The sequence below is a fragment of the Conger conger genome, chromosome 1 (genome assembly GCF_963514075.1).
Source record: "Conger conger chromosome 1, fConCon1.1, whole genome shotgun sequence".
Taxonomy (NCBI): Eukaryota; Metazoa; Chordata; class Actinopteri; order Anguilliformes; family Congridae; genus Conger; species Conger conger.
The window spans coordinates 18,824,980-18,839,684 of NC_083760.1; the positions used below are offsets into that span (position 1 = coordinate 18,824,980).

At 42.6% G+C, this 14,705-nt stretch overlaps 3 protein-coding genes across 11 annotated transcripts in view; 1 reads left to right on the top strand and 2 right to left on the bottom strand.

Annotated features, from left to right (window-relative positions):
- The window catches only part of ppp4r4 (protein phosphatase 4, regulatory subunit 4), a 35,674-nt gene extending 32,135 nt beyond the window's left edge, over positions 1–3,539 (top strand). For 3 of the 6 annotated variants that reach the window (XM_061261811.1, XM_061261790.1, XM_061261796.1), the window contains exons 18-25: positions 383–421; positions 512–583; positions 902–965; positions 1,160–1,240; positions 1,726–1,816; positions 1,976–2,037; positions 2,379–2,535; positions 2,930–3,539. In XM_061261811.1, the coding sequence (XP_061117795.1) occupies positions 383–421; positions 512–583; positions 902–965; positions 1,160–1,240; positions 1,726–1,816; positions 1,976–2,037; positions 2,379–2,535; positions 2,930–2,975 (612 nt within the window). In that variant the 3' untranslated portion in view covers positions 2,976–3,539. The remainder of the gene's footprint in view (positions 1–382; positions 422–511; positions 584–901; positions 966–1,159; positions 1,241–1,725; positions 1,817–1,975; positions 2,038–2,378; positions 2,536–2,929) is intronic. The other 3 variants (XM_061261803.1, XM_061261820.1, XM_061261829.1) reach the window with 3 other exon arrangements.
- Positions 3,540–3,655: 116 nt separating this feature from the next.
- On the bottom strand, positions 3,656–7,564 carry LOC133141316 (protein Z-dependent protease inhibitor-like). 3 transcript variants are annotated; one of them, XM_061261854.1, is made up of 5 exons: positions 7,542–7,564; positions 5,600–6,220; positions 5,181–5,454; positions 4,777–4,924; positions 3,656–3,996 (listed from the first exon to the last, which is right to left on the bottom strand). In XM_061261854.1, the coding sequence occupies exons 2-5, from the start codon at positions 6,180–6,182 to the stop codon at positions 3,805–3,807; spliced, it is 1,197 nt and encodes a 398-aa protein (XP_061117838.1). In that variant the 5' UTR covers positions 6,183–6,220; positions 7,542–7,564; the 3' UTR covers positions 3,656–3,804. The 3 variants fall into 3 exon arrangements, with proteins under 3 accessions (XP_061117838.1, XP_061117822.1, XP_061117831.1); XM_061261838.1 differs by lacking the exon at positions 7,542–7,564 and adding an exon at positions 7,087–7,223; XM_061261847.1 differs by lacking the exon at positions 7,542–7,564 and adding an exon at positions 6,404–7,077.
- Positions 7,565–8,644: 1,080 nt separating this feature from the next.
- atxn3 (ataxin 3) lies at positions 8,645–14,658 on the bottom strand. 2 transcript variants are annotated; one of them, XM_061243441.1, is made up of 11 exons: positions 14,594–14,658; positions 13,858–14,022; positions 13,528–13,572; positions 13,185–13,270; positions 12,918–12,984; positions 12,646–12,733; positions 11,991–12,141; positions 11,550–11,713; positions 11,131–11,257; positions 10,967–11,046; positions 8,645–10,425 (listed from the first exon to the last, which is right to left on the bottom strand). In XM_061243441.1, exons 1-11 carry the CDS (start codon positions 14,615–14,617, stop codon positions 10,364–10,366), a joined length of 1,059 nt encoding a protein of 352 aa, XP_061099425.1. In that variant the 5' UTR covers positions 14,618–14,658; the 3' UTR covers positions 8,645–10,363. The 2 variants fall into 2 exon arrangements, with proteins under 2 accessions (XP_061099425.1, XP_061099415.1); XM_061243431.1 differs by having other exon boundaries at positions 10,903–11,046.
- Between the last annotated feature and the right edge of the window lie 47 nt (positions 14,659–14,705).

Genomic DNA, 14,705 nt, shown 5'->3' on the forward strand with positions numbered 1-14,705 from the left:
ATGCACTGTATGAGACCACTTAAAGATGGCGGCTGTTGAAAAAGGGGATTGTTTATATAGGCCTGCTCACAACAGGAGAGCAGTTGTACTATAAGCTACAGGGAATTAATTTGAGAGTGGAGCTGTGAATGGGGCACAGCACACTGTGAGCGGTACAGGAGTGTCTGCATAGCATATGGCAGAGCACTGAGAGAACAGGGAACATTTCAGAGATAGAGTACTCATCTTTGCAATGCTTACATGTATTCCAAGAGCCTTGCAGGGATTCCATCTGAGGCAGGTCACTCTCGCGCGCACGAACACACGGCAGTCGTGAGTTAAGGCAGGGGTTAAGGTTCGAGTGAATTTCCGTTCTAATTTACGCACGTCTTGTCTCTTTCAGATAGTGTTGGAATTGGATAAAATCGACATGACGGAGCCAGTAAGTGTCTTCTCCTTGACTTGTGGGCTGTGTGTCAGTGATTATTGTCAGGGAATGTGGGGGGGCTCATACTGTCTCTCTGCACTGCAGTATCACAAGAGGCACGAGAGGGACCTGCTGGACCAGAAGAAGGAGAAGGAGGAGAACCTGCTTCTGGAGATGGTGAGCCGCCATTTTACACTGGTTCACCTTCAAGTGCACTCACAAATCTAAACACATGATTTGACACATTTAGTGATTGCTAGACGTGACTCATCCATCTTAAAATTATGAATGACTTTAAAAGTGCTTTTCTTGGTTTCAAATGCAGGATTCATTTCTATTTACCTTGTCAGTCCCTGGGTCACAAAAAGGGTTAAAGAAGATACATTTCTGAAACAGTGTGACTTTTGTCCGTAGTAATTGTTCTGAATGACATGTTTACTGTGGTACATGTTCCTGGAGTGTCTGCTATTTCATAGTTTTCTCTCTCTTCGTCAGGAACAGTTGGAAAGGCAACAAAGTGAAGGAAAGCTCACAACGGACAAACATTCGGAAAAGAAACGTGAGTGTTTCAGTCTCGGCCCTCAAACTGTGTATGTGTATGCGTGCAAATTTAGTCATTACAGAATCTCAAAACCAATCATGATGCATTACAGTTTCTAAATGGCTCTGATTTAAATTGTGTTCTAGTTAGCTGTAAATCAGAATTCTGATCGCTCATATTCAATGGTAATGGTAGTGTAATGGTTATTCTAGGCAGGGACAGTAAGGCTGGGTTGTCTGTACCCAAAAACATGTCAGGATCCACATCAGGAGCTACTCTGTCCTCCTCGGCTGGTAAGAGTGGTTCATACACGCACATACCACGCATAAATAAACACAATGACATGCACAGCATGGGCAAACACTAACGCACGCACAAATTATGCACTCATCAATAAAGCATGGCATCTGTTGCGTGGAAATGACTGATTAGCCACAAATATCTGTATTTATGTACGTTAAATGAAATGACTTGAAATATGGACATTCAGAACCGTTCTGCACTGTAAGCTGACTAGATATGCAGGAATAGAAAATAAATGTGCTCTTGCTTATTGCCATCACTGAAATAATATTTTGCCTACATTTGTAAACAGACAACAATGTGGGAACAGTGATATCATTATGTAGTGGCACGTTTAATATTCGTTTGTCACACAATTTCAACTGGTGTCACAAATTTAAGGTATGTGTATGCATACAACAGAGTAAGTTACCTGAATGTGGGTTTGTTGATGGTGAGGATGACGATGATGCCTTTTCCTTTGTAAAATTCGAAGGCAAAGAGATGAAGAAGGCCAAACTGGCACGGAGCCGATCCCTCAGCAGCCACCCCACAACACCCAAGATGGTCAATTCAGACAAGCCATCGTAAGCTGAACTTTCCCTTCCGAGACCAAACTCCTCCATCTGTGTACTGATGGCTGTTCTATTTCTGTTGCATTTGTCGATTGCCTTTGAGGTTTGGGGAATCGAAGGCTTCCATCCCATTTCAGTGATCGCTTCGGTTGTCTATGATGTTTATTCCAGAAAAGGGAAGGAGACAGATGGTTGTCCGGCACCACGAAGAGCCAGCCTGCATCCCGTCAGCGGTAAATGAGGAGAGCGTTCACTCGACACCTTTCATAAAGAGCCAAGTCTTTATGCTACTGCCACGCATACGGCTCAGACATATTTCCTCTAACTCTGGGCTGTCCAACCCCACTCCTGGAGATCTACCATCCTGTAGGGCTTCATTTTGACATCAATTTGGCACACCTGATTCTACTCATTAGCAGCTCATCGAGACCTCTAGCTGTTGAATGAGGTGTGCTTTGTAAGCTAAAGCTTGCGGGATGGTCGATCTCCAGGAACAGGGTCGGGCAGCCGCATCTAGTGGCAGTGCCGCCACCGTGAAAGACAGGTTGTCACGCGCCCCCCTTGTGTCTGACAGACGAGAGTTTGCGGTCACACCACTTCAGCACCACATCCACGGCCATGTCCACCACACCTTCGGCCTCCATGCCCGTCCTGATCCGCAGCAACACCACCAACACCCTGGACCACCGGAGCAACGGAGGCAAGGACACGCAGTCCAGAAAGCTCTCGATGTGAGTGCAGCACAGGACAGCCCAGGACAGGACAGGACAGTGTGTGCTCTGTGCTAACCCTGGCTGGAGCTCAGCCAGACCTCTGACTGATTAAACACAAACCGTAGACTGTCAGCTGTGTGTATTTATGAGCAGCGCACTTGTCTCGCATACGAATTAAGATGATTGTCAGAATTTACATCTTATCCTCCCCCCTTGCATGACACTGAAAAAAGGTTATTACATTTTTTTGTTTTGGGATGAGACGTTTGAAGAAAATATTAGCTTGTTTAAGTTACTCTTTGCATGACAAGCAAAATTATCTTTGCTCATTGGCAAATGAAGCTCACCTTATTGGTAATCTTTTTAGCAGTCTGATTGACTTAGTTTTTCTCTCCCCTTTCCTTTGTACCAGACAGAGGAAGTCGAACTCGTTTGGGATGCAGTCCGGCAGGGAGTGATGAGGGGGAGGTGAGAGGGTCGCCATCCCGGGAAGAGGAGCTTCACAGGGGAGGCTGTTTCCAACGCACTCCAACCCCAAAAAAGCTCCTCAATCTGCTTAAAGTTGTCAAAAGTATGTATTTTCCTGCTTATGATGAATTAAAAAATGCAGTATTCCTCACATTGGCTTTTTGGGAATTTCGGGATCCTTCTGTCCCGTCAACGATCGACCCATCTCTGCCTTACTCCACAATACTTGTACCATTTGTGAAAATTACATTTGGAACAGATTAGTTGTACAGTAGCTATGTATTTTATTTTGTTTATTTTTTGTAATATAGCATGTGTTGCAAATTTTAACTTTTTTTGATTTCCGGCTCAACGAAGATGTAGTAGATATTTTTTATGAACATTATCGTTCAGAATCACGTATCTTGAAATCTGTGATCCCATTAATAAAAATGTGCCTGGTGTGCCAGCACCTGAGTAATTCTCGCCAACATTGAGCATCTTATTAGTAAGACCTGTGTTAAATATTTGTCATGTTTTAATGGACACCGATTAAACATACCCCTTTTTTTACAGCCCTTGTGTTCGCCCTTTTAATTAAACTTTCTCAAACTCCTATCATGCTGAGAGTGTTCACTTTGGATTTCATTTATCAGGAGGAGCGAAGAGAAATCATTAAAATGGAGTTCGGTTTTGAATTTACTTACTGTATTTATTCCTTGAAAATTGTTCTTCCTGTACATAAGACTAGCAAATGGCCTTTAGTCCAATAGTCGTTCCATGTTTTCTGGTGGAGCAACAGACGAATGGGATTTTCCCATGTGGAGTTGTAGTGTGCCGCTACATCTTGGTGGGGTTGATCACCCTTCCCATGAACAGGAGGCTGTTGGTGACCTCGTGGTAGATGAAGAAGAAGAAGGGTCGGTTGACGATGAATGTGGAGGGCAAGGAGTACCCGGTGATGCCGGTGACCGTGGCAGCAGCTGCCGTGGTGCCCCTCTCATCCACCTCGATCACGGCCTTGTGCAGCACCTGCGGCCATGACAGCGTTAATACCCACGGAAAGCGCCTTGTCATCGCTTCTCCTGCCAGACAGAAAGCCCGCTGAGATGACTGCGGACCGTGTTTCCCTGTCCTCCACGCCCCCTTCAGCTAATGAGGGTCTTTCCTCCAGCAGAGAGGGATATTACGCTATTCGTGCTCCCTGACTGCAACTGGCTATTGAAGCTATTTATAGTCTAAACCACCCTGATCTTGTATATAGGAAAACTGTTTTTCTTGGTATTTTATTGAAAAATGCTTTCTGCTGGGTGAATTTTTCTCTTGTATTTTCCTTTTGTGTGGTTATTTCCTGTAGCAATAGCAAGCAGGTGCAGATCATTTCAGCATTTTAGCTACTGTAGGTTCAGGCCACTAGTTGCGTGGAGGCATCCAATGTTGCTGTCATTTCCACAAAGAAAAGCCCACAGCTTGCAACCTGTCTTGGGTTTTTGACCCTCCCTAAGGATCTATTCAGCTAATGAAACTGAGCCAACATTGTGCTGGCCACATGTGCTTGCTCAAAAATACTTTGGTTTCTGGAACACATCACTAAACCAAGATTTCATTGCAGCCGTTTAAAACAGTGTTTCTACGATTCTTTGTGCACCTGGTTTCCCTGGGGCTTGTATGCTGGGCTGTGTAAGATAACCACATGTGAACGCCCAACCAACAATGCTAAAGGAAATTAAATCTCTGTCACATTCAACACCCTGCCAACTCTGCTTTGGTAATAAGTAGCAGTGATGGTGATGCCATGGCTAAGATACTGACCTCAGACACCTTCAGTTCCTGTTCTTTGCTCAGCCGAGAGAAGTTCGCTCTATTTTCGAAGATGCTGGAAATTCCCAGGTGGGGAAGGATCTTGTGCATTTCATAGGACTGTTCCATCTTAAACTTGGGCAACTGCACTTCTAGTTTTCTGGGGAAGAGAGCAGGAATCAGAGCAGTGTTTGGACAATTTGGAAAAGATTTGCAATTCAGTTCCTGGTGTGTATGGTCATTCTCTTCCGCTTGTGTTTAACTCTTGAGGTGGCAGCACTGGATTTTAATGCTTGTGTAATTAACCTGTTGAATTTGGGCTCTCTGCCTTGGGCAGCACTTTTGGCATGTGTGCATTGGCTCATCGTCACTAGCCGGGAGGACATTAGCAATAGTGTGCGAGTGAGGACATTTACATGATTTGCATCTGCTTGATCCAGCCAAGGAGGCGCTCCGCATTGATCTCGTCATCGATGGAGGTGTAGTCCACACCTTTGTTCGGCAGGAGGATCAGCATGGCCATGTCCCCCTTGTATGGGAGCCTGAGCACCTTCACTTTCAAAGACTCGTCACTGCAGTAGTAGAACTTATCGTCCCGGAACATCATAGGCACCTGGACGATGTTGTACTTGTCCACGTAGAAGCGGTCATTCTCTGTGTGACTGGGGTCAAATGGGAGCTCCCATTTTCCTAGGAATTGGAATATTCATGCAACATTACTAGTATTTCATGAATTTGCTAAATTATTTATGGAAAATTAAAAGCCTTTCACTTGGCCATTTGAAACTTATATTTAACATATACATCAGAACTCAGGTGATTCAAACCCCCTCACCTTGAAAGAAGATGGTGTTGATGAGCATCAGCTGAGTGAAGGGGTCGATGTCGCTGACGGCTTCACTGATCCGGTGTCCTGTCCTCTTCTTCACATAGTCGTTGATGGTGGTCTTGCTGGCCTTTGGCTCGGCAAAGTCTATGTTTTGAATGTCCGCCTTGAAGTACTTCTTGATCTGGTCGCTAAAAGCCCTCTCCACCTCAAGGTCTAGACGGACAAAGAGGGCTGTGCCCTGGGCTAGCTGCACCTCCTCATCGTGGGTGGTGTTCTTCTGCAGCTGCTGAAAGAGTTCTGGGATTAGCTCTGGATGATCATCTTGCTCCAGCTGATCCAAATTGAGGCCCTTCAAGATCTCTGTGCGCGTGGGTCCCTCAGCACCCATGGACAGGATGGCAAAGGCAGTTGATACACAGAGGGGTGAGAAGAAGATGTTACTGTCGTGGTAGCTGGAGATCTTGCGGTACAGATCCATGGCAAAGTCTATGTTCTTGGTGGTCAGCTTTGTGACATTGAGACTTGTCTCCTGAGTCTTGCTGATGGGAACCAGGACAGAGGCACATGCGAAGACTAAGAGAATTCTCATTTTCCTGTATTAGATTTTCCTGTTCTCTTTAGTCAGTCCTGCAAAGACAGAAGCACTGCACATATTAAAACAAGGACAGTTCAATTTAGAATAGTAATAGTAAATGGTAAATTGCAAACTTCTCTGACCTTTAAATACTGTTTATATTTTTTACTGAAAAAATTTAGTATCTTGCCATTCAAGTTTTATCGCAGTTCTTATGTTCTTAAGATAAGGTGTACCTTTTTGGTTCGACAATGGCGAAATTATTGAGAGAGGAATCTTTGTTACTTGTATTCAGTTGCTGAAAGATCCGATCAGAGCTGGGCTCCTTTAAGCAGTTATTGTCACGGGCAGGTGGAAGGCAGCTCTGCCACACAATGAGAGATGACTAATGCTCTGCAGTATGTACGTACACAGATGTCAATAGAGTCTGCGGTGAGCTACAATTCAAAACAATCTCTTCTCTTTCACCTGTCTTCGGCTGTGATGCTGTTGGGGGTGGCAGGGCATATTTTCCCTCACCAGACACTCCATATTCTCGGGTTTATAGTTGACGCTAAAATAACTCACCAGCCTTACGGCAGCTTTTAAATCTGGCTTGACAAGCCTAACACAAAGGTGTGTAATTTCGTGAAGGATTCAAATTAATAATTGATCGATTCAATTTCCATCGCATAACCAAAGCCCTGAAGATACTCCCGTTTTATAACATTCAATAAATTCAGTGACCGAAGCAACCGATTCTCCAATCAACAACATGGATCAAACATTGACTGCATTTGTCACTTATGCATGTATAAACAATAGTATTATTTTATATTTTAAGGCACCCCTTTAGAACTTCTGAATTCTAAAATGAGAATAAAATAGCCTAAATAATGGAAATCTAAAAAAGTTTACAACTCCTCCTTTCTCTACCTACCTTTCAGTATGAAGAAGGGATCTTGATTAATAAAGAGGTCTACTCTGTTTGGGGAAACAAAGTGCAAGTGTGCCTTTAGGATTATCTATTAACTATATGGTACTCAGGCCTGTGGACCTCCAGTGGGGTTACCTTGGTATTGGATTGAAATTATGTGATCGTGCCCTATTTATCTGTAATGTTTTGAGCTTATAGCATTGTGTAAGAGTTGCAGTTTTGTTTACTAGTGTTAAATGTTTTTGAATTGGAATTTGACTTGAAGACCTTTGGATCTGGACAGAAAGACACACTCTGGAGGAGTGGGGTCCATTTGTATTTAATTATGATATGCTGCCAACTCCATGTGCTATAATTGTGCCAAAATATTTAATCAGACACACTGCTACTCAGCGCTTATATTGTGAAACGGCAGGTTTCAGGTAGTTAAGTGTGCTCCTGTTCCTGAAGTTGATTACCAGGTAGGTCTTGTTGTTCCCTCTGAAGTCCCTCAGCTAATGAAGTCCATGGAGTATTTATCTTCTTTGTGTGATTAGGATGTGAGAACATTGGCCTGCCAATCGCTATTTGTCCTTAATTTGATGTATGAGCAAATGGAAGTGTTTTCTTCACAGGCTCAGTATGGCAAGTTTCAGCGATTGTTTAACTCGCCAAACTGCTTTCCAGCCGTTGTCTTTTTTGCTTTTGTGAGAATGCAGAATGCCTATGTCAGCGCTACTCAACTCCACGTCCTGCGGGCCGCAGTGTCTGCAGGTGTTTACGCCTACCGTGCGCTACACCATCTGATTTCACTAATTAGCTGATTATCAGAACCAAGCAGGTAAAAATCATACGTGAAATCAGGTGGTATTGTGCACAGCGGGAGCAAATGCCTGCAGCATTGATCTATTTTGTGGCCTGGACATTCAGTATGTTTAGTCATCTCAATACCTATCTAAATCTTCCTTTTACTGTGTCATATTCCATTCAAACCGGTTTCATTTTTGGCCTACTGCATATTTTTAGTTCCTTTGGCTTTCAATCTCATCCTCTCTCATCTAACTGTCCCAGTATTACCTCTGTAGCTCCTGAATGAATTAATCTTTACAAAGGCCTTCAATCTGGGGACATGATTTATAATTTACCATCATACTGAACTACTTTGAGGGAATCAGTAAGTCTTGCTTGAGTGTACAGCATGATAATGTAACCTAGAAGGTGAGCCATATTGCAATACATTCTAGATATTCTGCATTTTCTAGGCATTAGGAACAGTAGGATAATTGGATTATGAACATACTGTGCTTGTTTACCTGTAGTGGCACAATTTTTGTGAAGCAATATAGAAACAGGAGAGTTACGACAACAGAAAAGGAAGTATACTTATGAGCAATTACACCCACTTGTTTTATTGATTGTACGTGGGCAAAGTTAAACTGATCAAAGGTTTATCTTTGCATATATATGACAGCATGATGTATAAATACAATGAATTTATTACAAATAATTTATCCTCTATGGGATACACTGGGATACATTTTAGCAGAAGCCAGTTTACAATAAATAATACATGCGATTCCAGTGAGGGAAATTGATATTTTATTTATTGAAAGCTTCCAGATGCAGACATGTACAGTAGCATTTAGTCACTTAGTGGTGTAGAATACAACATTTAAAAAAATAAAACATTTAATACCCATGACAGAATGTTAAAAAATACAAAAAAATAAAACCCTCAAGCCCTTATGTGTCAAATTCAACATGGTCCCAATAATGCCTGATCGATATCCATGAAAAACAGAAATAAAATCGAAATTTAACCTGGACCCTCAACAAAAAAGCTCCCAAGTAAACTCCCCACAATGCGTGCAAATTTCACGTTCAATGCCGACATTTTGTAATACCATATTTGGCCACGGGATACTTACATTGGCACCTTCTGCAACTACAATGTTTAACTTGCAATCCATTGTAAACACTATTTGTAAACGGACTATTTATTCAGATATTAAAGTATGGTATCCTTCTGTTCCTTTAAGAGGGGTTAGCACAGTACATGTTGTTGGTTTTCCAGACAATGTTTTGCCAGTTTAAATGCTTCAATTCTGAACATATTCTCATGTAATAAAGGATAATAAAGGCCATTTCAAATGTGACTTAAGTGGTGGAGCCATTGTTTTGGAGTCTACACATATATGTCATTTGAATCCTAGCCAATTGCCTTCTGATGCATCAGTTGTGATAAAATGTCTGAGAAAGGTATTTTGTTTCATACTGAATAAGTGCTATTGGGTCACTGTCATTATTAGGACAATTTCCAGACGACAAAACAAAAATTCCCAGAAATTAGAACACGCTACTCGGAATCATGTAACTATGAAGAAATGTTTTGATTGAAAATAAGTAAAGGGGTTAGAAAATGGGACTGCCAAAACGGAATAATAACAGCTACTGTGAATGCACCATGCTTTTTTGCACACGTTATCGTGTGCGGGCCGACAAACTGTGCGCTGCAATCAGATGCCAGAAATCGTAAGCCACGGTTTGTCAATCCATCTCTCCAGGACAGGGCCAGAATCTGAATGCCTCCGACTCGCTCCTCATTCACACTGGCCACAGTATTTGCTCTCTGAGTGTAAAATGGAGGAGCGTTTCAATGCTTATGGTATACGTGAAAGCACTCTCCGTGTCATATTTCTGGATAACCACCCGATCCTTGGTGAATTTCAGAATTCAGAGTAAATCAAGCCCCCATGGGGGCAGTCGCCTTCCAGGGAAACCTGCGAAACGGAAGGCGAGGGGTTTTAACTGATCACCCCTTTGATCCCCGAATGCTCCCATGACATGGGGGCTGGTGGAATGTACCCCGTTATCTCTCTCTCATCCTCCGGCCTCCAACCTCACCCCTGGGCCCTCCCCGGCTCTGAAACAGAGATGAGCTCTTTTGGCGGTTCTGTTTGCACTCCGCTCCTCCTTCCCCCAAAAGAGAATGACAGTTAAATAAATAAAAAATAAATAGGAATTGAAGGCGCTGTGATAGAAGGCCACCGCAGACTTGGAATAACTAACAGAATCCGATCCTCCATCCCTCCACACCATAATAGCAAAATAAAGCATTGTACTACTGCTTGTTTTCTTGTCCCTTTCTACAATCTGCACGCCAACCCAGGACCTGGTTGGCAGTCTGTCCGGCTGAATACAGAGAGGGGGAAGGGCTGGCCCTCACAGAGGGGGCGTGGCAGTGCGAGAACAGGCATGGCAGAGAGTAGTCAATCTTGGGCTTCTGCTGGTTAGGCCTCTCTCACTGGCTCTGCTTGGTCTCTGTGTCCACTGTATCCTGCTTACTGTCGCGCTCTCCCAATTCTACAACAGCAGAAGGATGGCAACGGGTTATTCCAATCCCGACAACCCCACTTTACGCTTTTAATGGTCTGCTCGCTCAAGCAGTCATTTTGCTCACAAAAAGCAGCACAAATAGGACTAAACATTTACACGGTTACGGTTCTGTTTTGATACACGGTGCAGTCCGTAAGTATTTGGACAGTCACACTTTTTTTTTTTGCTCTCTCCACTCCAGCAAACAAACAGTTGAAATAAAAACTATGTAAATCGTAAAAATGTAAACTATGTAAAATCGCTATGTGGTTAAAGTGCAGACTTATTTGAGGATTTTTACATTCATATTTGGTTAATGGTGTAGAAATTACAGCCCTTTTTATACTCCACCGAACTGTTTGTTGGAGTACAGAGCGAAAACAACAAATAATGCGTTACTGTCCAAATACTTACGGACTGCACCGTACATAGAAATGTAAACGAGAAGTGCCTTTATTATTTTACTGTTCGTGTTGTACGATGGTCTGCGGTTCAGATCTTTGAGCCATTATATTCCACAGCCATGTACCTGCACTCCCTGCCAGTGCTCCAGTGCTTTGGCTGTCCTGTTGTTGTGGAGTGGGGGCTTGTGCATTCTGTGGGGACTGCCTGCAGGGACAACAGTTGCTTTCATTAAGTGCCATTTCTCTGGCCAGTGAAGTGCACATATAAGGAGGTTGGGGAGGCACCCACCTGTCAAAATAAGCCTGTCTCTTCTTACGCAGCTCTTCAGCAGTTAGTTTCTCATTGGCAGTGGACTCCGACAACTTGACTTGCCCCTCATCTTTGGTTTCAGGTACTTGACTGCTCCCTGCTGCACCTGAAACAGAGAGAACGGGATGAAAGGGAGGATTTACCCTTTACTAGAACCCCTTGCCATTAGGCCGACATAACATGACATAAGGGCTGTCACAACCGCAAGATGGCATAACCGATGATGCCTGGCATCAAACTCATTTTTCTAGGTATATTTTATGACAGTAACATCTGTCATAACACAGCTGTTCTGTCATGTGCATGACAGTGTTGTGTCAGCGAGGGGTTCAAGTAAAGTGTTACCGACAATTTAATGTAATGATGCAAATATTAGGACGGATACAGGACATCCCTACCGAGCATGCTGAGCTGAATGGCCCTGCGTAAATCAGCCTCTTCGTCCTCCACCTCCATGTCCTGTCGACTCAGGGCCAGGGCCTTCCGCAATTCCTCCTCATCTTCGTCAATTACACCCTCTTCCAGACCCTGCCCCACCTCCAACATGTGTTGCACTGACATACTGTTACACCGAATACAAAAAGGGGGTCACGACTGTCCTTAATTCCATAACTTTTCAAGCCAATCCTTACAAAGAAAAATATCTAATTTTGGTCACACAGAAAAATTTTCTAAATAGAAATATTTGTTTTCTATTTCTATTTTGTTTGTCACAGAGAATATGTTTACAGAGACTGCAGAGCTGCACAAGCTTTTACGGGAACGAGAAATAAAAATGTGGGTCTTGAAATTCACTCCTAATTGAAACTGGTCGAATTCCCTCGGTCCTCCATTCGTACCCCCGGTCAGCTGCAGCTTGGCCACTGCTGGACTGGGCTGCTTCTTCTCCAATCAGCTTGGGTCGCTGCCGCTGCTCCACCCTCATGAGCCGCAGAATCTGCTCCGCCTCACAGTCCGGAAGGTTCCCTCTAATCACAAATATGGAGTACCCTGAGGAAGGCACAAATCATTTCACAAAATTTCATGAAAAAACGCCCCCAGCATTTAAATTTAGTCCAGTAAATAGTCTGCAACTGGTGTTTCAAATAGCAGAACGTGATGTTAACATTTTATAATAAGAATATGCTGATATTTTAAAGGCAGGGCTGCCCAACCCTGTTGCTGGAGTACCATCCTGTAGCTTTTCACTCCAACCCAAACAAAGCACACCTCATTCAACAGCTAGAGATCTCCTTGAGCTGCTAATTAGTAATATCGGTTGTGCCAAATTAGGGTTGGAATGAAAACCTACAAGAACAGGGTTAGACAACCCAGTTTTAACAGGTGAAATATGATTGTACTTAGAAATTCTTGACAATTTACATGTAAGCAGACTTACTTCCTGTCAGACAACAATGTGTTTCAGTCTCATTGAAGTTACTTGCTTAAGTTTAGGGCACTTGCAGGAGTTTGAAGAGAATAAAATGCATATTAAGTGAGCATCTCAGCATTTACCTTCTTGCTGTAACTGTGCTAGAAAAAGAGCCAGATATGTGTCTGAAATCAGCTCTGGACCCGTCAACAAGGAGTTCAGATTAAACCACTGTAAATGTCAAAGCAACAAAAAAAGAAAACAAAATTATTAACTCACTTTCAAACAACAAAAGCTAAGTGTTGAAGTCACCACAGAAACAAAATGGCTGTGTCAGTGGTAAAGTCTCACTCGTGTTGTGCGCTCTCTCACATGCTTGCTCATCTTCATCGCTCTCATTCAAGAATATGTTTACCTGTTGTCCTAGTTTTCGTACTGTAAACCAGTGTTCCTTGTAGTTGCATATAAATGCCTTTTCATTTCTGCAACAAATTAAAGAGCAATTATTTCTGAGAACTACAGGGTATGTGTAAACTCTCTAAATGTCCCCAACTGTGAAGATAAATAAGGAACTAATTATCAATTAAATTTAGAATCCCAGATAGAAAGGAAATATCAGCTAATGGGACCCAGCATACCCCTGCAACATGGTGTCCAACATATATGCGAGTTATGCTCTTACATTGGGTCGATCATCAGTCTTTGGTACTCTGGGCTGTTGAAGAGGACCAGCTCCAAGCCCCATACCCCTAAAGCATTACTGATGACCTGTAAAGGAATAACAACAACACTCAAAATGCAGGACATCGATGTAAAGAAACCATGTGACTTTTATATGCAGATAGCAGTGGGTGCTCATTTTAATTTACAACACAATAAACAATACAACAACACACAGATAACTTTTTAATCACATGAGTATTAAGAAACATATGAAACATGGAACACATTTAAAACTTTGGTATTTCAATGTCACATACAGTGCCACAGCTAAATTGAGGAAATGCTTTGTCCACTTGACTCACTTGTATTGAGAAGAAGCCACTGTCATCCATGTTTCCAGAAGGCTGCTGTTGGGCATTTGGAAATGGAAAGAAATGTTGGAGATGAAATTAAAACTACAAGTGTATGGAAGTGAATTGCGAATGATGCAACAATCGAAAATGCATTCACTTAGAGCAGTGATCCTCACTCCTGGAGAGCTGCAGGGTGAGCTGCATTGATCAATTAAAGCCTAACCCTGCAGCTCTCCAGGACCAGGACTGGGGACCACTGACTTAAAGTATTATTATACATATAATCCATCTGATATAGAAAAGTATAACTACAGAATAGGCAGTACCTAAATGGCATACCTGTAGGAATGTTCTGTATTCCACACTTGTTAAGCCTCCCTCCGCCATCCTCATTCTCTCCTCCTCGTCTAACTGATGCGCGATGGAGGACAGCTCTACAGGAGTGAAGTACTCGCCCTGAAGCAGGTTATTCAGACAATGCTGGGCACACAGGGAGCCCTCTTGCTGTAAATAATTAATATTTTATGTCAGTAACATTACTAACGAACAAGCTATGAGTTCAAAGTAATTTAGTTAGCGTAATTTCTGAAAGCGGAATCATATTCCTAGGCAGCTTACATGAATTAGATACATAACACATGTCCTATGATGCAACAGTTAATAACAGGTAGGTTAGCTAGTTGGCTAATTACAAATATCCTGTAGATGGCTTGTATCCTGATCCTGTAGAGTGCTGTAACTTTAATTAACTTAGCTGGATTATTGTTGTAGTGTTAGTTGGCAACCTAGCGTACAACAGAATTTAATATGCATTTTAGTTTGCCATGTCTTCAATCATTGGTACTCTTTGTCACATAATGACCACTGAATGTTGTGTTTCCTGGGTAGACAGCTAGCTAGCTACCTAACGCTAGCCAGCTACATTTAATATTTTTCTGCCATTAACCGACTGTATAGTTAGATTCGCTCACAAGCTAACGTGAAGTCGAGTGTTTGGAAAATATACAACTACTTAGCTGACAATAAAAATAAATATTCCAAACTTAATTCAGACGAAATAATTAAAGGGACTTACTTTCTCGTGAAAGATAGACTCCATATTTGATTCGTCGATGGAACGTCATTACTTTCAACTTTGACCCCAAATGGGGTCCACCTAGCCTATCAGCTCGCGCTTTTCATGTGAC

What these genes read in the sequence shown, in the direction of transcription:
- LOC133141316 (XM_061261854.1), bottom strand. Translation starts at nt 6,182, where the DNA reads ATGAGAATTCTCTTAGTCTTCGCATGTGCCTCTGTCCTGGTTCCCATC. An exon ending in ATCAAGCAGATGCAAATCAT is followed by an intron (nt 4,925 to 5,180) that starts GTAAATGTCCTC and finishes TCTCTTCCCCAG; the next exon opens with AAAACTAGAAGTGCAGTTGC. An exon ending in AGGAACTGAAGGTGTCTGAG is followed by an intron (nt 3,997 to 4,776) that starts GTCAGTATCTTA and finishes TCATGGCCGCAG; the next exon opens with GTGCTGCACAAGGCCGTGAT.
- atxn3 (XM_061243431.1), bottom strand. Translation starts at nt 14,617, where the DNA reads ATGGAGTCTATCTTTCACGAGAAA. An exon ending in AGTCTATCTTTCACGAGAAA is followed by an intron (nt 14,023 to 14,593) that starts GTAAGTCCCTTT and finishes AATTATTTACAG; the next exon opens with CAAGAGGGCTCCCTGTGTGC. An exon ending in GTGGCTTCTTCTCAATACAA is followed by an intron (nt 13,271 to 13,527) that starts GTGAGTCAAGTG and finishes ATTCCTTTACAG; the next exon opens with GTCATCAGTAATGCTTTAGG.